Genomic DNA, 22,775 nt, shown 5'->3' with positions numbered 1-22,775 from the left:
GAGCTGAGTTCCCTCAGACCCTCCAGCTTGAACTCACCAACAAACAGAAACAGAGGCCTAGAGTTCACCTTCCTTGGCTGGAATGGGAGGGATTGCAATCAAGGCGTGAACGGCAAAATAAGGGATGGAGGGAACCACAATAAAATTAGCAACTCACTACCAAGAACATAACAGCCAAAATATCAGTGGCCAGAGATCTACAGCAGTGCTTTAACTAAGGGATGATGCACTTTAGGCTGTCCTAACCAAGAAACTAATGTCTTCAGAGCAACTTTCTGTCCCACAGAGCTGGATTTTGGAAGTGATTCCATGACTAGGATGATTTGCCAGCTGGTCTTTCTTTCATATTCTGTTATTCTTATGGCAAAGCCCTCATGTTCTTATTCTGGACTCGGAGGCAGGACCTATGTATCAGCTTCAACACTGAGATGCCTGTGGCTGTGAGTGGTGCAGGGTGGCACAGAAGCACAGTCCTTGGCAAACATAGGCTAAAGATGGGCCACAGTCACTGATTCACAACTGACAAGCACATTTTCACCTGCACCAGAAAGCAGAATATGGCAAAAGAGGAGAAATGTTGACCCTGAACAAGGAGGGAGTGGCAGATGCAAGCACAGAGACAGCCATACAGTGTCACAGCTAAGGGACAGCTGTCTCTGGATCCCGTCTGACAGCAGCCACGAGCAGACGTGTAGGGAGGAGATCCCATATAATCCCAGGATATGCAGTTCCAGCATTTCAAATTCTTATTCCCAGAGAAGCCATAAGTGGCCAACCCCTGCAGCTGGTTGCATGGCCACTTCCTGGCCAAGCCTGGCTCTCTCTTCTGTTTCTCTTGACAAAGTAATGCTGCACCATAAACCAAATCACACCCCACACGATGGGAATTTACCTCTCCAGAAGAAATTTTCACTGTGTGGCTTTTGCAGCTCCGGTCCCTCTTTTTCATAAGCATTGGCATAAGAAGGGAAAGGAAGGTAAAACTGGCCCTGGTGCCATTAGGTTCCAGTTCTCCACTGCACAAAGGAGGAAATGACTGAAGCATGGTTATTTATTACAGGACTTTGCTCCCAGTTCAGTGTATATGTCACTTCCAGGTCAGGTGTTCCAGTGAGCATGAAGGCTAATTCTTGCTTGAGTGAACCTTAAACTTCCGTCTCTCCACTGGGCCTGTACCCTTTCAAATTTCTGGAAAGCACTCCCAGAATAAAATCCTTTAGCATCTGGTCTTATCCTGCTCCAACATGACTGATTTCCCTAAGACTGTGTCTCACCCTGTTATGTGTGAAGAAAATCAGATGCTCATTTCTTCACCAAGACCTCCCCTTGGTTTTCCATAGCTCTTTTCTGCAAGCAAATGCCCATCAGTCTGTGTTCTGTCTGGTCTGTGTTCCACAGTACTTCAGACCAAAATTAACTCATCACAGTTAACTGAAATTCATACACACACCCATATAATGGGATAAAATGTCCTGCTTTCACTATCATTAATTTATCTCTCAACAAACACTCTGTCCCTGTGTTCCAGAATCTAGCTGCATGTTAACTCCCTATTTTTCTACTTCTGTCTTCCCAAAATAGAACAGGATGGCCAAGAGCTTTCTTCTTTCTGTTGGCTCCATACGTACTCTCTGTGTCCTTCTTGCAAATCTGGTAAAAGTCCAGTATGGGAAAGAAACAGAAGTGTAGTACATCTGTAGAGAGGCAGATACAGGGTTTCTCCAGCCAGAGCAAGAACTCAGGAATCAAGCACATTCCAGCCCTTATGATGAGCCCTAACAGTGAAGATGAGATTTTTTCCATGTATCTTAACTCTGTACTGTCACCCTCCTCCAGGGCCCTGTGCACAACACTGTGCACTAGTCTGTGTACCCACTATTGAATATGCAGATGTCAGTGTGCAATAATTGAGAGCATGTGCTAGCTCACCTAATACCCTAATTCTTATTTTCTTGTCTCCTAGGTTCACTGTATAAAGGGACCCTGCTGTAACTCCCTGTCCAAATCAGAGGTAAGTATTCATGCATGGCAATAAATAGTTGGGAGTAGCACGTGTTTATCAACATCACATATTTGTGTTTTAATGTCAGCCTCCTTACCTGGGATTTTATTTAAGTCTTACAGCAGATACAAATGCAGAAATAAAATGTAGGCCCTTCAGGGCTCAGAGACTTTTGGAGAGAAGCAGAAAGCCAAAGAGAGCTTTCTTCAATTTCTAACTGTGCAAATAATTCCCACTCAAAGATTTTGCTTCAAAGTAGTTCTTTGGCAGACTTATTTTTGATACAGTTTGTGATTAACAAAATTCCAAGTACTGGTTTTATTAGGTAAAGGTCAAATAGTGGCAAAGCAATCAAAGTACATACCTTTATACTACCAAGGCAGATATCTAAATCCAAAGCTTTCTGTAAAATTGGACAAAAAAATGCCAAGCATATTCCTTCAGGAAACAAAACAAACCTGCTGAAATTCCAAATGGAGCCTGTTTGGGGGCAGAGAATCTCATTCTAAAATTAACTACATTGTTAACACTTTTGCCCAAGACACAGTGCCTGTGCTTCTTCAGAGAGAAGTACAGGATATATGTCTTACAAACACTGTACTAGATGGAATCATAGGGAAATCAAGGTCATCTGAAAGAAAAGTACAACTCCTTGTACAGCTGAAATATGCACTAGAAGGGAGATTTTGATTTCCACAGCTGACATACTCAAGAGGTAGAAAACAAAAGCTGAGGGAGCAGGCACTTGATATACCAGGGGGAAGCAGCCAAGATGCGCTGTGCAGCACATGCAGCTCATGAGATGAGCAGGCTAAAGGTGCCTCCAGAGAAGGACCTGTGAGTGCACAGGGGCAGCCCAGGTTTGGCAGGCACTGAGCTGTGCAAACGGGGAAAGGCAGGAGAGGAACTTGCCAGGAATGAGCAACGCAAATAAAGCTCAAAAAATTATTAAGTATGTAGCAAGACACTGGCACAGGCTGCCCAGAGAAGCTGTGGCTGCCCCATCCCTGGAAGAGTCCAAGGCCAGGTTGGATGGGGCTTGGAGCAGCCTGGGATAGTGGGAGGTGCCCCTGCTATGGTGCCCCTGCTATGGATGAGCTTTAAGGTCCCTTCCAATCCAAACCATTCTGGGATTCTATGATGAATGCTGCACTGAGAAAAGCAACAAAATAAAATTGGATGAACCTGGTGAATTTAATCCTGCTGTTGTTCAAAGTAACAGGTCTGTCCGGATAGACATGTGTTAACAAAACTCCCTCTTCCTGACACTTCCTAATTAAGAGATTGATGTCAGGATCAAAGGGTTTAATTTGCACATGGCACTACTTGTCATATTTTCTCTCTAGCTAAATCAAAGTGGCCTTGTCACTTCTGCATCAGGTCCTGGATACAAAATATCATTTTATGTTAAACTAGTTATTTCTCTGAGGTTTTTGAAGCGAGGTGGATTGGGTGTAACAATTTGCAATTTAAACTGTTCATTCAGCAGTCCTCTTGCCTACACTAACCTCCTTCCCCTCCTCTAAGCAGATTTGTAGCTCTAAGTCACTGATGTCTGTTAACCCTGAAAGGGGCAGTGCAGGAAACAAGCTAAATAAGAAGTACATACCATTACAGGATTTCCAAGGGCATCGCATGATTTTCTTAAGCATTCTGTTCCTCAGGGAAAGGAATTTCATTCCAGCCTGTTCATGGAGTTGCACAGTGAGGCAGACTGGCAGGGCTCTGGGATCTGTGTCATTACACACCTTCACACATGCCAAGTGGGCGCTGCTTACGCTGCTTGGTAGAAGACAGGTCATTCTCCCCCACTGTGCAATCCCATTACGGTCTGACTGCCACTCCATCCTTCCTTTTGGAAAGCAGCCAGGATGGTATTACAGGAGTACGTTACAGACTGCTACTGCCAAGCCCTGGCTCATGAGGAACACAGGCATGTGCAGGTTGGTGTGCACACACACGTTACCTGCAGCACGAGGGCTGGAATGGATGCCCACTTATTCAGCATCCATGAGGTGAGCTTGTTTCGGACACAGTGCTCCCTCTCCTGGGTGATGCATGTGGCGTGTCACAAGTAGGTTAGGAGGTTTCATTTCAGAAAGACTGGAATTCATAACAACTGGGAAGAAACCTCTGTGCCTCCTTCCACTCTCAGTAAATGTACAAAATCTCTAATCTTTTATCAGTGCTGCCTCAGTGCATCTGGAACTTAGGACAGTGGCTCACCATCACTGTAGAACATGACACATATCTATAACGGACTAATTTCCAAGCTAGAACTATCATCATACTCTGATCCTCTTGGAACTTTAGTATGGGATAGATTTCTGTGTTTTCTAGGCACCTTGGTACAATTTTCAGGTACCTTGGTACACATTATTCAACAGGGAATTTGGGGTTTTTTTTGTTAGTTTCTATTTGTGTTTTCCCTTGTCCATTATTTTCTGTTACACTACTCCCAAGTTGTTTCCTTACTGCTTTATTTGTTGTGTTGTAAAGTTGTCATCCTGCCTTCTATTTAGTCAGTTGTGTAAAGTAATTCAATTTCTTTATGGAAGTCAGAGAAGTGCGATGACAGGAGCCTCCCATCACATACTGTCACATATGCCTGTTCCTTCCAGAAAAGAAGTGAAACTGCACAGTGCAAAGACCTAAAAGAAGTAAAAATCATATGGGAGCAGGAAAAAAGGGCATGATACCATTAAGAGTGTGGTCCTGAAACTCACTTAAGGATCTTTGTGGCTATCTGGAAAAGACCAGAGCAGTAGAGCTGTAAACAGACATTATCTGTATTTTATGGAAGCTGCTTTCAGGGGAAAAATAAAAAAGGTTTTCTGCATTTTTGCTAAGAATTTAGAATTGTATCCGAGAAACATCTGACTCCACTGCCACTTTCTCCTTCTAAGTGTTTCACTGTAGAAGATGTTGAGTAATGACTCAGTCCTGAGAGTTAGCTGTGTTTAGCCTGGTACACTGAACTCCCTGCATGAAACTGTGCTTGCTGCTGGACAAAAAATATTGGTTAATAATGGCTTAACCTCTCTGCCATCCACTCCAAGGTGCCTCTAGCACACAAGAATTACACTCATTTTGCCCAAATACTCAATTTACTAAATTTTTATGACTGTGAACAAGGGTGCAGCAGGCAGAATTAGAAAAGTCACTGTTGTTATGAAATAGACCAGATGACAGAGGCAGCAGTTTTCTGTCTGTCTGATATTGACTTGTATTTCCCTAGAAAATGAAGATGCTTTTATGACAGACTGAGGGACAGGTCACCAGTACCATAGGCATTTATTAGACTCATCATTTTGAAATGCTGCAGGAATGACAGCAGCCACCCCTAATAACCCTCAACTAGCATATCATGTGCATGCCAAATACATGAGTAATGCTACTTCTCAGAGGATAGGGGCTATTGAAACAGAACACAACAATCCCTGAAAAACACCAGCATTGTTTTGCCTTGCCCAGGTTTACTCCGGAAGTCACCATCCCCTGGGAGCTCAGGGTGAACTTTCAGTCAATCCTGAAAGGCTAAATCTGGAGGAACCACCCACACATGAACTAGATTGAACTGGAGCTCAGCCAGGACAGCCAGGCCTAAATTTGCTGTGAGAGCCTGTCCTTCCTTTCCATGGCCATGGCGGGTTCCCTTCCAGCCAGCCGCAAACATGAGCATTGCAGCCCCCTGGCAGGATCAGAGCCCGCTCTGTGCCTGAGCTCTGGAGCCACCTTCTTGTGGAGATGCACGTTAATCTTGCTGACTTGGCTTGTAAAGAGCAGATAAATTCACCTAGTATTTAAATGGCAAAATCTTTTCTGCTCTAGATCACCCTCCAGATCTCCCACCCTTAGTCATGGTGGGAAGCATGGCAGCAGATGGCCCTTTGTCTGGCAGAAAGGAGATATTGGAACTCTCGGGTAGCTCAGGCTGTGGTTGCGAGCAGCCATTTAGTGTCAGGGGCTGGTTTGGTCTAACAGCCATGTACAGTGTCAGGGGCTGGCTTGGTCTAAAGCCCTGTACAGTGTCAGGGGCTGGGTTGGTCTAACAGCCATGTACAGTGTCAGGGGCTGGGTTGGTCTAAAGCCTTGTACAGTGTCAGGGGCTGGGTTGGTCTAACAGCCATGTACAGTGTCAGGGGCTGGGTTGGTCTAAAGCCCTGTACAGTGTCAGGGGCTGGTTTGGTCTCCTGGCAATTCCCGCAGGGCTCAGACACGGCAGCACCTTTGCCAGGATCACAGCCAGGTCACCCAGCAGCTGAGCACTGCCGTGGTCACCCAGGGGTTACAAATAGCCTCTTATTCTCCAAGGCTCCTTCAGTTTCCCCAGCGTTTCAGCTGTCAAGCTGAAACCAAGCTATATTCGCAGGATGGGGCTGTGGGGAGGGAGGGAAGCGAAGCGGAGACGCAGAAACGTTCCCTGTTCGTTGCGGCCGAGCCCGAGCCCACCGGGCGGGGCCGGCTGGAGAGGCCAGCGCCCCCTGGCGGCCGCTGCCCCAGCGTTCTCGCGAGACCCAGCGCGCCGTGCGCGCGGGGCGGGGGCGCTGCTGGGCGGGGAGGCGCCATCTTGTTCCTGTGCGAGGCGGCGGGGCCGGGCCGGGCCGCGCTGAGGGAGCGCCCGGGGCAGCGCCCGCCGCCACTGCGGGGCGCGGCATGGACTCCCACTACTATGGCGGGGAGCAGTCAGGTAGCGGCGCGGCGCGCAGCACCCTCCGGGGAGGGCGTCGGGCACGGCAGGGCCCGCGGGTTCGGGGGCACAGCGGCGGGGCCCTGGCCCGAGGGCAGCGCTGAGGGCGTTATTTGCAACAGTCCGGTGTCCGGGCAGCGCAGCGGTCGCTGCCCGCTTGGTGCGGGAGGATTTGTGCGCTCCCGGGGGTGGCTGGGGTGCTTTGTTCGGACATCCCCGTTTCCCTGCCCCGTTAGAGCGGGAGTCCGCCCGGTTCCCGTGCGGTTCCTTTAAACGCTGAGGTTTACTTTCTTTTTTAAATCTCGGAATAGATGATGGAGGAGCTACTCCAGTGCAAGACGAGCGAGACTCAGGATCTGATGTGGAAGATGAAGGAAACGAACAACATTCTGGATCGGAGAATGGAAGTGTAGGGCACCATTCAGAGGTACTAAGGGAGCTTTATCTAGATAAAGTTTACTCTTTGAATTCTTTTTTGTTGTTGTTTAAAGCGGCATTCTCTCGTAACCGAGACACACCTGTTTATTGAGTTTCTCTTAAGAGTTCCATCGGGCAAAACTTTATTTCCATAAAAAAGCGTTGGATAATCTCTTAACAAGTATGTTGGCTAGGGTTTGTTTGGTTTTTTCTTGTTGTGGTAGCACACGCTGTTCTGAACTTGAGTAAGTTGTACTCGGTTAGCCTCGATTTCACAGAGATAAAATGTTGGGGTTATGAGGAATTTGTACCTGAAATTCTGCACAGTGCTGTAAAACCACACGCTCTGGAGGTGGTGATTTCCTTAACAGAGAATAAATGCTCTCCCAGGGTTCATGTCAGGTGGGGACAGTGACTCTTGAGTTTGCCTTGTGCTGGTTTCCACCTTGTCATTCACAAAGGAGCGGGTGTGCATGTGGGGCGGGTTCAGGTTCCTGAGTGGGACCTGGTTTTCCTCTGAAGTGGTTCCCCCTTGGAGAAGTGTTCAGCACGGAAAGGTTGTGGTCCAGGGTTGTTTCTGGAGAGTCACTTCGTTTGTGGATTGACTGGGCTGAGAAGAGATTCTAGTGAAAGAGAAGGCTCCCTTTACATTTCTAGGGCAGTTTGGGAAGTTGAGATTTAATTTTTAAGAAATGTTTGTGACTTACAGTAGAGCTACATCAGGTCTTAGTCAGAAGGAATAATTTTGGCCTGTGAATTCAGGTCTTCTGCCAGCCAAGTTACAGAGAACTTTTTGATACTTATAAAAACTGTAGTCAAAGCTATTTCAGAGCATTCTGTTACTCTACTGTATTGTATGTAAAGATCAGGATTTCCTCAGTCTGGGTTTTCAGTGTTACACATGTTAGAAATTGCTTAAAATGCAACAAAGGCTGGTGTGAGAGAAGGCTTGACTAAACTGGCATCATTTACAATCCTTTTTTTTTAATTATTTTTTCTTTTTTTTTGCCCTGCCTTAATTGAATTCATACTTCCCTCAGTGTTAGAAAGTAGATGAAAACTGTATTTTATAAAATGAAAGTTCTTTCCGTGTATTTGAACTTAATTGTAAAGCACATTTGGAATTTACTTTTTTTGATAGGTGTTGATATTTCCAAGGGAAGAAATAGATTTGGTGTGAGGCAGCATCTGCCACTGTGACAATTGCAATTGCAGTGGCAGGAAACACATTTCTCTGGCTGGGAAAATAACTGTCTGGAGGAATTTAGTACTTCTGTTCTATGAAAGAAAAGCGTGATGAGTGTGTGAAAAGTCACACTGCTGCTACAATGATATTAATCTTTTTCTTCTGTGTCATTGGTTTATGGCTGATTATTGATTCTTACTTTTCTGAGCATTTCTCTGAGATTTTAATTTTACTTACTGTGGCAAGGTACTTGACTGTTGCTTACATCTGCAGCATGTCTTCTTCAGATTTAGGTGAGCAGAAGGTACCAGTTATCACTGTTATCTGGGCCTCTTCATGTGCTGAGGTGCCTGTATGTTAAAGACTTTTTTTCTGTGATGGTGATTGAATGTTCCTCTGTAGGTTAAATATTTCAGAAAGTCAATTAAAATAAAAGAGCCAAGCTAAGCCACCTTTTTGACCTATACTAAATGAGATTTGTCAAGCCTTCATGCTGTATTTGATTCAGCTCAAATTAAAACCCAAATATTTTGTTTTGCTATGAAGTCTTAATTTTCCTTTCCCTCCGTTGAATTCTCTTTGCACTCAAAAGGCAATAATGTGGAGCAGCCATCTCTGAAAGGAGTAGCTTTCAGTCATTTGTCCTATTATTTACTCTAAATATTCTCTCATCCTCTTATATTCTTCATTTTTAGGAGTGTGTGGGAGAAATTACACTCAAAGGTAATAAAACCTTTTTAGGCAGCCTAATCAGTTAAGTCTATTTAATTACTATTTTGCCTCTAATTTAGAACTCAGATGTAAAGAACTGAAGTTTTAAAATTTCAAACTTTTCTTTCAGGTTTTTAACTTTAAAGAAAAGGGGAATCCTGAGGAATTACTTATGTAGGTCTCAGGTATGTGGGTTTTTCTTTTCCACAATTCTTTTCTGGCTTTCCTTCCCCCAGTCCCACTTTATCTATAAATGTTCTCCTTGATGTCCTTACTGATTCTGCTTTAGACAATTAGAATTAGTACAGTAATGAATCTGAAATCATGTTTACAGTGTTTGTCCAAGTCAGGCTGATACAGAAATCTGTAATAACTTTGTTTTTACACTTCCACCAAGTTGCTGCTTTTTCATGAACTAAGTTGTGGTTAGCCTGTGACTGTTAACAAACACAAATATGTGATACCTGAAAAAAAGGAGGAGCTTGCTGATATGCCCATGATGGTTGTGTAGGTCTTAGTTTAATGCTCATCTCTCATGAAATTGTAGTGGATGGCTTCCATTTTGTTGAAGTTACTAAATTATCAAAGAAGTAGCTCTTAAAAGTGGCTGCATGTTGATCCAGTAAACTGCTTGGTAGCTGTAATTTTTATGTAGAAGTGTAACACTGTAAATTTGATTTTGATATATTCCTTATTTTATACTGTACTAAAGCCTCATGTTATAGAACTCTTTCATTAAACAAAAATCAAGGACATCTCAATTAAAATGTTTATAGATAAAGAGGAGGAAGAAAAGAAAGCAAAGGAATTAGAGAAAAAAGGAGAAGCAATTACCTGAGACCTACTCTGTTTGAGGATGTCTGATCTTTCAGTCAGTCATTTGAAAATGAGAACTAGAAAACTCAAAAATTACATACTTCATTTATTTGAAAACAGTTTGTAGAGATGAACAAATAAAAAAGGGAAAGTGAAGACTATCAAGCATACCCAGCAGCATTTTGCCATTTTACTGGAAAATTGGTCACTTTTTATATCAATTATATTCCAAAGCATGCAGATTCCTGAATTGTGTGGGCAGTGGGCAAGTCCTGCCCTGGGCAGGGTCTCAGCTGGTGGGGGCTCTGGGGCAGTGCTGCCCTCACCGGCACTGCTGCTGCCTGGCCCAGCTCTCTCAGCGGGCTCCAGGGGTGGTGCCCGTGTGCCCAGAGTGTGCAGGGACAGCTGTGTGTGCAGGGACAGCTGTGTGTGCAGGGACAGCTGTGTGCCCTGAGCGTGCAGGGACAGCTGTGTGTGCAGGGACAGCTGTGTGTGCAGGGACAGCTGTGTGCCCAGCGTGAGTGTGCAGGGACAGCTGTGTGTGCAGGGACAGCTGTGTGCCCAGAGTGTGCAGGGACACCCACCTGTGTCACCTCGGGTGCTGACACTGCAGCAGCTGAGCTGCTCTGACCACTGGCTCAGTGACTGCTGGGTGTCTGCTCTCCCCCACCAAACATCTTCATTCTCAGCAGGGATTGTCACTTTGCAGTAACAGGTTAAAGATTCGGGATCCTGTGATAATCTCCAGTAATAATGCTCTGTAATTACAGTGTCTTCTCCCCAAGGTTTTGCATGAGAAGTTCTTTGTAATTTAGTGATTAATTCTGAACAGGTGCATGTATAACCTGCAGCCACACTTCTGACCTTAGAAATATGAAGAATCATTGCTGATTCTTGTTGGTTCTTAATTTTGTTTATTTGCTCACCAAAGAATTCCTAAACTGGAAGCTGGGAAGGTGATGGTCCTAATATCTTAAAGAGAACTATTTTTATTAATTTCCTTGGGTTTGTTTAGCAAAATCCTTTATCACTGCTGACATAATTATCAGTACTATTCAGCATTCACCATCTGACATTGAGAGAAGACAGGCAAGCCCACACAAAATACAGTAACAAAAATTATTTAATTCTTGTTTTTCTACCATTTTAGATACCAGTTTGATTTCAGTGTTTCTCAATGACCTTACCTGTAACTGCTGTACAATCTGCTTTCTGTTCTGTTCCAGCTGCAGTTTTCTTTAGTCCAAAGTAATACAGTCAGGGAAGATCTGTCACATACACCTGTGATATGTTTATATGGGATATACTAGGCAGGAGAAGGGCAATCAAAGTGATTTTTTGGTAAGGGAATAAAATATTAACAAGCAGAGGGCAGTTGAGTGCATTCTAGATTCTGTCACTTCCTAATATTAATATTTCCTTAAAATTCCAGATTCAGGTTTTAACGGAGCTGTGTTTCCTTTCTGTGAGGAGAAGTGAGAATTTCTGGATACAAAAGTTTCCAAAGATGCATTGCTGTAGAGACAGGAACCAGCAGCAGAGAGAAAACAACTTAGATTGTCACAGCAGCTGTTTGTAGTTAGCATTAAATAGCATGGAATTAGTGAAGTCGTATTTGTAGTGCATGTTTTAAAATTTCATGGTCCTGGGGTTTTTTTTCATTGTTCCATAACTCTGTTAGTCCTTTTGCAGTAATTTAGAAGATCTTTATCAAGTGCTAGCCAAAGAAATAAATATATAAAGTCCAAAGTCTTAAAAAGCAGTGCTCTTTGCCACTTAACATAATTATGGAGGAAGTAGTTCCTAAAAGCAGTTGAAATTAATTTTATTTTAAATTCTTCCTGCATCATGCATTTTAAAGATCAGTAGTATTCTTTGTTGTAGGTGTAGGGCAGCTACACCTACATTTTTTTTATGGGTCTGGATGTGGGAGTAGAACAACTAGAGAAAATAAAAATAGATAGAAAATCTGTTTCCAAAGAAACTGAATTGCAGAAAAAAAAAGATTTGGAAACTTCAGGACATGTAGGTCTTAAGGCATCTCCTGTCACAATAAATACTCAGTTTGCAGGTAGAAAAAGTTTATAGCTGAGACAAAATGACTGAGGAAAGCCTGATTGAGGCTTTGAGTTGAGTATGCTAAAGAGAAGTTCCTTGTACAATGCTGTTGTTTTCAGCTGAAAACAGGATTATGGGGACAGTAGCTGTGAGAGCTGAATTAATGGAATGAGTTTTCAAGTCTAATTTCATATTCTCAGGTAAATGCAATTGAGATTTTTTTTTCCAAGTAGATTTTGGATGTTGGAGATAAAAGATGATGCTGTAAGTAATTATAGTTAGTAAGGTGGTTTCTGAGATGTTCTCTTAAAAATGGAGCACATGCCTGAATATTTTTTGGTGTGTAGAAAAGTTCAAAGGATTGTTTCAGTTCTGAAGTTGCCAGGTGGGTGTGTTTGTGCATGGTTATCTTGGGTGTCTGGATCAGCATGGGAGCTGTCAGCGCAGGGGAGAGAGCTGTTGAATCTGAAACACAAAGACTGTTAACAGTTATACTCTGAAAGGTCTGACTAAAACTTTATTCTTGTCTTTTGCTAGGCTTTTGCTCTTGAGTTGTTCTTAAATAGGTTTCCTCGACAAAGAAGGAACAGGCGTTAGCTTCATTTGGAGCAGAATGCCTGTGCTGTTTCAGTGAGGTGTACTTCACACAGGAAACATCTGTTTGAGATCTTCAGGAAAATAAAATGACAAATGCAAGATACTCTTTCTTGCTTTGTTACTGGGAATTTCAACAAAACCACTTTGAAGGCCTGACCTATTAAAATAAAAGTACTAAGCCTTTACCCTTGAGCAACTGGACCCTTCTTAGACATGCTTATTTAAGTGTTCTGGGAATTCTGTTACCACTTTCAAAATACCATGGAGCTGCAGGATGGACATACTTCCATTGATAATACTTTTTTGATGTGAAGTATTTGATAGTATTTTGATGCAAATTGTCTAATTATTTTTACATAGACACTATTTCAGTTTGCAGCACTTTGGGTAATCAAATTGGAGGAAGGACAAGCAAAAATGCAGAACATCTTTTCTTTACTTTTTAAGGTGTTTTTGCTTAGTTGTCTGAGATTATTTTTCTGTTTCAGAATGAACACAGTGATGGAGAAGATGATGGGCAAGGTGGAGAGCCTCATATGACAGACTCTGAAAATGAAGATAACCCAAGGCAAAAAGAAAGTGACTCAGATAATGAGGAGCCCCCAAATCACAATGTGAGTGATTCAGAAAATGAAGCAACTCATGGAGAGAAGGACAGTGACTCTGATACTGAGGACCGTCCAAACCGGCATTTAAGTGACTCTGAAAATGAAGAGACCTTAAATCATCGAGCGAGTGACTCTGACAATGGAGAGCCTCCAAGGGATCACAGCAGTGATTTTGAAAATGAGGAATCACACAAGCAGGCAGCCAGTGACTCTGAGAGTGAGGAGCTCCAGAAGCAGGCAGCCAGTGACTCTGAGAGTGAAGAGCCTCAGAAGCAGCCAGCCAGCGACTCGGAGAGCGAGGATGTGTCCAGACACAAGCAGATAGAGTCTGAAGATAGCGATGGGGAGGACAGGAAGGAAAAGGTGCAGAATGACTCTCATCATTCAGATAATGAACATGTAAGGAAAGGATTTCAGGGCTCTGACAGTGAAGACGAAGCTCCTAAGAGACGTAAAATATCAGACAGTGATGAAGATGAAAAAGAGGAAGAAAAGACAGTGAAGAGGAAAACAGCCATCCTGTCTGATAGTGAGGATGACAATGAGAAAACACGTAAGAAACTATACTGTGCTGTGACAGGTAGTGGTGTGGAAGTTAAATCATTGCTTTTGTGTGAATAAAGCATCTTAAGTTGAGAAACCATAAATCAGATTTAGTTTTGGAGCAGAACTGCATTTGCAGAGGCTGTTGTTCTGACTGCTTTGCTGTGTGAATGTGTATCTAACACTTCTGAGTAATAAGTAGGTCTAACAAAAGACCGTAAGGATCTAACTGGCATCTGTTGACATGATAGTTTGTTCTTTATTTACTTCATTGCTGATTCTCTAGTAATTTTTTCTTGTATGTTTTTTTCATATATTGGAGGTGAGAGATTTGAAATTGCAATTTTTTTAATGAATAGATGTGGTGTATGGAAGCTCCATTTGCTGATTTAATAAAACACTTCAGAATGGATATGCTTTTTAGGAAATGGCAATGGTCTGGTGTTGGAAGACTAGTCAGAGAATAATTTGAGAGTAACAGTTGTCCCCTCTTAACTGGGACATGTAGTAATGCTCCTTTCTGCTGGCAGCTGCAAAAAAGGTACGAATCCTTTCTGATGCTGAAGAATCGGACAGTGATGCTGCTTCAGAGAAATCTGACAAAAGGAAGAAAAATGCTGTATCCGATAGTGAGGAGGAGGAAGAAGAAGGAAAAGAGGATGCTGGGAAGAAAAAAGGGAAAGATCTGTTTGGCAGTGACAGTGAATCTGGAAATGAACAAGAGTAAGTGGGAAAGAATATGAATTCTTTTGGGGTTTTAGACAGGGGGAGTGGTGGTGAATGGAAAACGGATAAATCCCAACCAGAGAATGACTGGTCACCTTCAATGGTGGCATGAAGAGAAAGGTCAGTAGAAGGAGACAACAAAATGTAGATCTTCATACAGTCATTAGAGATTTTGCAGAAAAGTCACATCTTGTTGTAGTCAAAGTAGATAAATGTTGTTGTTACCTTCACAGGAACCTGATTGCAGATATATTTGGAGAATCTGGTGATGAGGAAGAGGAGGAATTTACGGTAAGTGTTACTGTGGATGTGTCCTGTTGACTTGCTAGATCTGAAGAGAATGTATGTGCTGCATCAGGTCAGTTTTGTATCTGCCAGACTCACTGGGGTACTCTTTGGGTTAAATAATATTTACAGTTCATCTTTTGGGAGAATTGTTGGTGTGACAGTAGTCACAGAGGGAATCAGAAAGACTCTGTTCATCTTTCTAGATCCTCTTAAAACTTACCTGAAGCTTTTTTAGTGTCAGGTACCTGAGTAGATGCTCAATCCTGATCCATACACTGATTTGCACTCTCTGTACTCATCAGGGTTTTAACCAGGAGGATTTGGAGGAAGAGAAAGGTGATGGAGACATGAAGGAGACAGCAGATGAATCAGACTCTGATGATAACATCAAAAGAGGGAAGCAGTAAGTCATTGTGTTACATATTCCTTTGCTAATACCAGATTTTGGTGAAAGGGCGTTATGGACCCTGGATATTGCAGGTGTGCACATGTTGGGTGTTACAGCAAGGTCTGGAGCCATTGGAGCCCTTTGCCAGTTTTGCATTTTGCATACTGAGGGTAATTAATTATCTCACTGGGACCTTGAGACACAGTGTTTGTGCCCTGGAGAAACACAAGATTATTTCGTGCCAAGGCCCATCAGTGAACAGTGTGGTTGTGTTTCAGCATGGACTTCATGTCAGATTTCGACATGATGCTGCAGAGGAAGAAGAGCATGAGCGGCAAGCGCAGGCGGAACCGCGACGGGGGCACTTTCATCAGCGATGCAGATGATGTGGTCAGTGCCATGATTGTGAAGATGAATGAAGCTGCTGAGGTCAGTTTTCCAGGCTCCAAACACACCTTGAAATTCAGATCTCTTCTATGGGAAAACTGTGGGATTAATAAAATACAAAAATCTGGCTTGTATTCAGCAGGAGTAATCTGTACACTATGGAAAGCTTCTAATGTCTGTATAACCCTAAATGTTATTTTGCTATTCTAAATGAAAACATTCTGTTGAAATTTTGATAGAATACTAATTTTTAAATATTAAAATTAGGTCAATTGTTAAACTTCCATCCACTGAGATCAACTTCTTTAAAAAGGGATATATAGGTGCTCTATAAACCACCTAGTAGTGTGTTAAATACTGAGAAAGGGACTATGCTTTAATTTCATTATGATGTTACTGGCATGTGTCATACTTGGGTATTTGTTTCTGAGAAGAGTCCTTTTCCAAATTGCTTGAATGACAGTGCTGTGGTAATGACATCAGAGTAAAGATTCATGGGACCTTCTGCCTTTTTCTAGGAGAAATGTTTAATATCTTACTGTGGGAGGTTATTTGGGATCTTCCTTTTTGTCAGGTTTCTGTTTTGTTGGAGTAGCAATCAAATTAACAAACAGCAAAACACATTAAAACCAATTGAGGGATATACATGACTTTAGAAACTAGAGGAGCTTTACAAATAGCAACAACAAAAGCATGTCTGAGAACAAGATCTGGATAATGAGTTCAGAAAGATGGGAAGAGTGAGAAAGCAATCTGGAAGGCAACTGAAACTTCTTGGGCTTGACAGGAAAGCCTTTCTCAGACAAGGTGACAGCCAGATGTTTCAAATGAGGTGTCAAAGTTTGAAGTACAGGGGCAGGAAGAGGGAAGGAGATGCATTGGAAGAATCTTCTCCCTTGCAATGAAACAAACATTGCACAGAAAGAGGCTTCAGTGGATTAGGACAAATAGAAAGGAATTACCAGAGCTGGACAGAAATCTGTTGATTGCATTGGGTGGTTTTAGTATGGGTGACAAGTTTTGAATAGATAGTGATAGGCCTTGGATGGAAGTAATTTTGAAATGACACAGGTGAAAATACATGTTCTCCCTTCCCATTGTTCTGCTTAGCTATTTTTCTCTTTCAGGTGAGGCTTTACTAAGAAAGTGTTATCTGTGCACAGTATAGAGGACCTCCAGTTATTGTAGTCAGTCTAAGTCATGAAGTAGGAAAAAAAAGTAAAATTAGGAGCACTCTCCTAATGTGATGCTTTATTGGGAAATACCGACTAAAGTGACGACTGTTTTTTCAGAGAAATTGTTGCATAATTGTTGGTGAGCTGTGGAGCAGGGGACAAAATTAGTGTAATCCCTCCAAAGTTGCACTTGTAGTTTAATAGACTAGTCTTTTTCTTTGTAAGTGTTGCAAAGAATGGGAGTTGCTGATTTCTTTCTTTGATTAACTTGTGCTGATTTTTCAACTCTCTACAGGAGGATCGTCAGCTGAATACGCAAAAGAAACCAGCACTAAAGAAATTAACTTTGCTACCAACTGTAGTCATGCATCTTAAAAAGTGAGTTGTCATTCTAGCTAACTGCAACCGTGGGCAATAGTCAGAATTTGTAAGATTTCATGGAGTTATACTACAGCTATACTGAATATGCAGAAAAACACTGTTTTTATTCCAAGTAAATGCTGAAGCTAGGTGACCTCAAAAACATAAAATTATACATAATTTTCCCTCTTAACATGAAAGAAACTCAATTGTGCTATTTTCCTGAGGGGACATCACAACTTGAGATGTTGCTATATTACATGATTTATGGGCTTCTCTTAATTTAAACCTTTTAGGCAGGATCTCAAAGAAACTTTCATCGATAGTGGTGTTATGTCTGCCATCAAAGAGTGGCTTTCTCCTCTTCCAGACCGAAGTCTGCCAGCACTAAAGATAAGAGAGGAGCTTCTGAAGATCCTGCAAGAGGTTTGGACCTGACTTTTCATATTTGATTTGGAGCTTGTCCACAGTTTTACAGTCATGTGCTTTAGGGAAATGTGAGGTGATAAATGAACTGCAGCTCTGCCGATGGGCTGGGCAGTGAAAAACGCAAGGAAGCAACCTGCACAACAGGTGTGCTTGTGTAAATGAATTTGGATTATTTGGCCCTGCCTTCCTGTTTCAGGTTTATATCCAAATTCAGGTGAAGAGTTGCTTGCTGTGCATCCCTGATTTTTTTTCCCTTGTGATCCCTTCTCTTTTCTGCTTTCTTACAGAGTGCAGTGCACACACTCAGTGTAGGCTTTCAGTGTCTTTGGCTAAGCTGATTGCTTGAGTGTCTTTGCCATTTAAGTGTTTATTTATAGAATGAAGGATTTGAAGGCAGTAGCATAGTTTTGGGGTAATATAAACTAGAGAGCATTTGGAACAAAAATTTCTAGAAAGCTGCCTAATTTTGTGTATAAACCAAGAATGTTATGGCAGATTTCTAGATTTAGGTGTTTGATACTTTAAACAATTCCCAGTGGGACAACGAAAACCTTACATTTTCTGAGATGGTTTAAATGAAAGGTATTTCTGCAAAGTTCAATGACACCATTAATAATGTTCAGACATAATTTATTGCTGTTATCTGACTTTTCCTTTTGTCTGCAGCTGCCCAGTGTGAGCCAGGAGACCCTGAAGCACAGCGGCATTGGACGGGCTGTGATGTACCTGTACAAACACCCCAAGGAGTCGAGACCCAACAAGGACATGGCTGGGAAGCTGATCAGTATGTAAACCTGCCTGTGCCTCTCTGAGATCCCTCTGGTGATGAATGAAACTTCTGCATTGGTTTCTGATGCACTGCTGTTGTCTGTAGAGAAGATTCTGCAGTGTAGGAACCTCACTGATGTGTTTCATAACTTTGTACAGCTCTTAACAAGCACTGTTACATTGGCTTCTGCATGCACCTGTTCCATTGCCTTAAACCAGAGGATGGCATTTGTTTTGCTGGGTTCTCTCTTTGCTCATGGTCCAGATCTTTTGTATATGCTGAAAAGGCAGGAAGGTGCTGCCAGGGGGCTGTTTATTCCATGGACTTCAGAGAGAACTGAGCTGACTGAATGTTTACTACTCAGTTGTGCTCCATGTGGAGTGCATTCCTTCCAGAATAGCTGCAGACTGATGATAAACTTACATTCTTTAGGACCTTTTCTGCACATTTCTAAAATAGCATTCCTGAGTTGTGCAGGAGGTCCTGACACTGAGTATTCTTTCTGAGAGCTTGGAGATGTTCTAGAAGAACAGGCAACAAAGAGACTTTGGGGATGAAAGCTCTTGTTTTCTGTTCACAAGGCTGGTTTTCCATTAAATGCTAAGGGCTCAAAAATCATTTGGTTGAAAGGAAGCATAAATACTTGCCACAAACTTTCAAAGTTGTACTTGATCACCAGAGTGGTTTAAGAGAAACAAAAGCCTGGTCTTTGTTAACTAATAATTTTTTTAATAGATGAATGGTCTCGACCCATTTTTGGCCTTACCTCAAACTACAAAGGCATGACCAGAGAAGAGAGAGAGCAGAGAGATTTGGAACAGATGCCTCATCGAAGGAAAATGAGCAGGTAGGAATAGCAGCAGAAACATGGAATTCTTTAAGGCTCCCTCAGGAGAAACCAAGTGGTGTGTAAATACGAAAGGAAATAAAAAGGGTAAAAGGGTAGTCAGTTAGGGTCTCTCTTACCTTTTAACATACTTTATTGTCTTTTAAAATTTCTTCCTCTGTGTATAGATGCCTATAAATATTTATTTTTCTTGCAGCTCTGGTGGTCAGACTCCCCGTAGGGACCTGGAGAAAGTATTAACAGGAGAAGAAAAGTAAGTTGGATATATAAATAGTTTGTTGGGTTTTTTAAGTGAAGTATTGTGGTGGCACTACTACTGTGGAATTTCTGTAGAGGTTTTAGCGGCAGTCGTATACAGTGTGTTTCAGAGGACAGCACACTGGGTGGCTTTACTTCTTTCTGGATAAGATTTGTCCATGACAGTCACATCTGTTTTTCCACAGGGCTCTCAGGCCCGGGGACCCTGGGTTCTGTGCCCGTGCCAGGGTCCCAATGCCCTCCAACAAAGACTACGTCGTCAGGCCCAAGTGGAACGTGGAGATGGAGTCCTCCAGGGTAAGCACTGCCAGTGGCCTGGTGACTGTTCCTAGGCCTGGGAGTCTGTCACCATATCACCATGGCTTCTGTACAGGAGGGTAGTTCTTTTAAGGGCCTCTTGTAGTGAGTGCATACAGTAAGCTCTTCACGTGTTTTCACAGGAAAATATCTCTGACCAAAAAGAGATTTTTGAGTTAACTTTTCTAGAATTTCTCTCTCAGGTGAGAATGTGATTGCAGGCCTCTTGCTTTAAAGCATTCTGAGCTAAAGCTGCAGTTCAGTACCTGTGTCACTGCACTGATGTTTTTACACCTCTCCCAGCTTTTGTATCGTGTTCTAATAATATTCGAGTTTGGGAAACTTTTGAGGTTTTGGTAAACACGACCAGCTTCGGTGGAGGCCTTTGTGTTGCTTTGTCTTCATCCATCTACTCATACAGTTTCATTTAAAGGGGTATATGTGGTAGAATGTGTGTAAGTGGGAGAAGTAACAATTGCTGTGCTGTCTGCTGTTCTTTCTCCTTCTGTCCATTAATTGAGATGTTGTTTCTAGCCCGGGACTATTAAGAGAGGTATTAGTCGCTTGGAAAAGCACAAGAGACGGTTTGCTGAACAGAAACGACTCAGCAAAGTGCATCGGGCCATCAAGTTCAGCATTGAAGGCAACAGGATGCCCCTGTAGCCATACCACTGCCTTCCCAAGTTGGAGAGGTATCCCTCGAGGGAGGTGTGAACAGTGCATGTGCTCCAGCTGTTGGCAGTTTGCACATGCAGGACAGGAGTGTGTACACCCTAACTTTAACCTGGAAAACTCTCCTTGAATTCTCTCGTGTCTGTACTGTGACCTACAAGGGAACTTGTACAGGAGAAAACAGGCTCTAGCACATAACCTCTGCCATGGCTCCTGCCTGCACGGCTTCAGGGTGCCCAAATGACAGGAGTTCAGCGAAAATACCTGTGCTCAAAACCAGCTTTGCACCACCTGTGGTTTTGAATGCTGCTCTGACACAATTAGGTTTTCCAGATTCACCTGAAGCAACACATGGGCATTCTTAGCCCTTGGTACAGGAGCTCGTGTCACTGCATGCAGTGTCTGTGGCTGACCTCTGACTGGGGCACACTGAGGTGTTTTCCACACCTGCTCCTGCAAGGAAGTAGAATGATGTGAGACAATAGGGATGGCTGATGGGAGCTACAGAATGAGACTGGAGGAGAAGAATCCTCTGCTGTGAGTGTGGGTTAGGAGAACATGCATCAATGGGAATTGCTTTGACAATTCCTGGTCTGCATTTCAGTGCTGTAAGCAGGGCTGCCACAAGCTAACAGTGACAGGAAGAGGTGAGCACAAGCCATAGATAACTGTTGACTTCATATTAAGCTTCATATTTATTTGTTTTTAAAAATATATTTTCTTAAACATCACTGTGAAATTTTAGGTATAATTTCAATGAATAGTGAACAGATTTATGAATAAACCTTATTTAAAATCAGCATGTCAGGAGCACCTTCCTTAGCCATGGGAACAAGTTTCTAATGGATGTGTTTTTCAGATCCTAAGTAGCATGTTTTGGATATCACTGTTTCTCCCAAACTTAAAAGTGTCACGTTTCCATCACTTACTGTTTCTGTTGTCTAGTTAAGGAAAACTGCGTTCTGGGAAGCACTGGCTATGGCTTGGAAGGTCCTTGCTGTTTGTCTTCAGTGGTGTTTTCAGCACACCATCACTGAATTAATCTGTGCAGAATAACTGTTACACCACCTGGTTTTCATTTGCAGTTCCAACACAGAGATGAAATGCAATGCTTGTATGGTCAGCTTAGGCATTTCTTTTTGCTACCCCCTACACTGCCTTTGTTCAGTAATCCCTTGCTTTCTCAATACTAATCCCTGACCTTTAAAATAAATGGCAGCCTGGAATTGATGTGTCAGCCTTAGTCACAGTGTATCTGTGTCTAACCTCCTGCAAGAAGTCCAGAGTGGTGCCACTGGTGCCCTGTGGTTCTGACAGCTGCAGCCAATAGATACAAAATTTCCACGTGGTACCCAGCTGGGCAGTGATTGACCTGCACTGTGATGGCTATGAGTGCCACTGCCTGCACCCGAGCCCTGCAGCCCCTGGGGGCATTTTCCCCTTCTGGGAGGAGAACAGACAGAGCAGCTGGGCCCAGTGGCTCCCCCAGCTCCTTGCCAGGCGCAGCCTCGCATGTGCCGCTTGCCTTGCACCTCTGGGGCCTCTGCTTTTTTTCAGTGGTAATTATTAGTTTTATTTTTTAAGTTCCAGGGGACCTCTAAGAAAGGGGTGAGTCGACTGGACAAACAGATGCGGAAATTCACAGATATCAGGAAAAAAAGCAGAACGGCCCATGCAGTGAAAATCAGCATTGAGGGCAATAAGATGCCATTGTGACCCTTCACAGAATGCCCCATGAGCTCTGCTGTAAGACAATACACCCACAGACTCTTTGGAGACCTTTAAATTTTTTAACTTGTTTGGGGTGGGTTTGGTTTTTTAGTTTGTTTTTTAAGTGAACCCTTAAAATTGTTCTTCAGGTTCTGGTAGAAGATGTTGTCTGAGGACTGTGAATATGGGGACTCCTTTCTCCTGATTGTATTTAAACTGGCCCTGTTGTGTCCTTTGTACAGATCATGTATTTGTTGTATTGCAACACTTTAAAAAATAAAACATCTTCTGGGTTTTTTTTGGGAGGGGACTGCCTGTTCATTGCTCAGAAGAGACCACCTGGGATGTGGAAAAACTGAGGGGTTATTTTTTTGTTCAACTTTGTCCATTTTCTTTTTATTCACTGCTTTATTAATCAGTTGTTATGTCTTTGGAGATCTGCATCTATTGCTTTTGATATAGAAGTATTGATTGTGTTCCATGCAAAGGATTTTCTTTTCATGAAGACTAATGTAAAAAGAAAGCAAACAGATTGAGTACTAAAAATTCCAGCAGCTTCCAGCTAAAATGTCACTGTGGCTTACTAGTGACTTTGCAAAAATCTGTTTTACCAGTGGGAAGGAGAACATCCTTATGTTAGAGAGGATTATGCTGTTTCTTTTTTCCTGCTGCTACAGACTGACAGTAGAATAACATCTGGTACTCTGTGGCTTCTTTGCCTCTATCTCTGAAAATGGCTGTCTCTGCTGAGCTTGCCTCCAATAAGAGGAGTCTTGCACAGGTAATTGGCATTTGTCATTTTTTCATTAAGAAAAATCACCTTTGGGCTGCAGGAGCAGAG

The 22,775-nt window shown here is 42.7% G+C and overlaps 2 protein-coding genes across 5 annotated transcripts in view; one reads left to right on the top strand and one right to left on the bottom strand.

Moving 5' to 3' along the window:
• MYO7B (myosin VIIB) overlaps positions 1 to 3,705 on the bottom strand; it is a 51,923-nt gene extending 48,218 nt beyond the window's left edge. Inside the window, exon 1 of the mRNA XM_074547034.1 lies at positions 3,612 to 3,705. The gene's annotated coding sequence lies outside the window, so the exon portion shown is untranslated. The remainder of the gene's footprint in view (positions 1 to 3,611) is intronic.
• Positions 3,706 to 6,530: 2,825 nt separating this feature from the next.
• IWS1 (interacts with SUPT6H, CTD assembly factor 1) lies at positions 6,531 to 22,239 on the top strand. Of its 4 annotated transcripts, XM_074547031.1 has the most exons (15): positions 6,531 to 6,692; positions 7,004 to 7,119; positions 12,966 to 13,638; positions 14,159 to 14,351; positions 14,588 to 14,645; positions 14,945 to 15,045; positions 15,309 to 15,459; positions 16,888 to 16,970; positions 17,249 to 17,378; positions 18,048 to 18,165; positions 18,886 to 18,997; positions 19,194 to 19,250; positions 19,441 to 19,552; positions 20,087 to 20,244; positions 21,809 to 21,897. In XM_074547031.1, the coding sequence occupies exons 1-14, from the start codon at positions 6,659 to 6,661 to the stop codon at positions 20,213 to 20,215; spliced, it is 2,067 nt and encodes a 688-aa protein (XP_074403132.1). In that variant the 5' UTR covers positions 6,531 to 6,658; the 3' UTR covers positions 20,216 to 20,244; positions 21,809 to 21,897. The 4 variants fall into 4 exon arrangements, with proteins under 4 accessions (XP_074403132.1, XP_005495192.1, XP_005495193.1 ...); XM_005495135.4 differs by lacking the exon at positions 20,087 to 20,244 and having other exon boundaries at positions 21,809 to 22,239; XM_005495136.4 differs by having other exon boundaries at positions 20,087 to 22,239.
• The last annotated feature ends 536 nt before the right edge of the window (positions 22,240 to 22,775 follow it).

The sequence above is a fragment of the Zonotrichia albicollis genome, chromosome 9 (assembly GCF_047830755.1).
Source record: "Zonotrichia albicollis isolate bZonAlb1 chromosome 9, bZonAlb1.hap1, whole genome shotgun sequence".
Classification (NCBI taxonomy): Eukaryota; Metazoa; Chordata; class Aves; order Passeriformes; family Passerellidae; genus Zonotrichia; species Zonotrichia albicollis.
This window is presented reverse-complemented; position numbering and strand designations above follow the sequence as displayed.

Bases quoted from the DNA above. Each gene is read 5' to 3' on its own strand.
- IWS1 (XM_005495135.4), top strand. From the start codon at position 6,659: ATGGACTCCCACTACTATGGCGGGGAGCAGTCAG. The intron at 14,352-14,587 runs GTAAGTGGGAAA...TTACCTTCACAG, and splicing joins GAATCTGGAAATGAACAAGA to GAACCTGATTGCAGATATAT. The intron at 14,646-14,944 runs GTAAGTGTTACT...TGTACTCATCAG, and splicing joins AGGAAGAGGAGGAATTTACG to GGTTTTAACCAGGAGGATTT.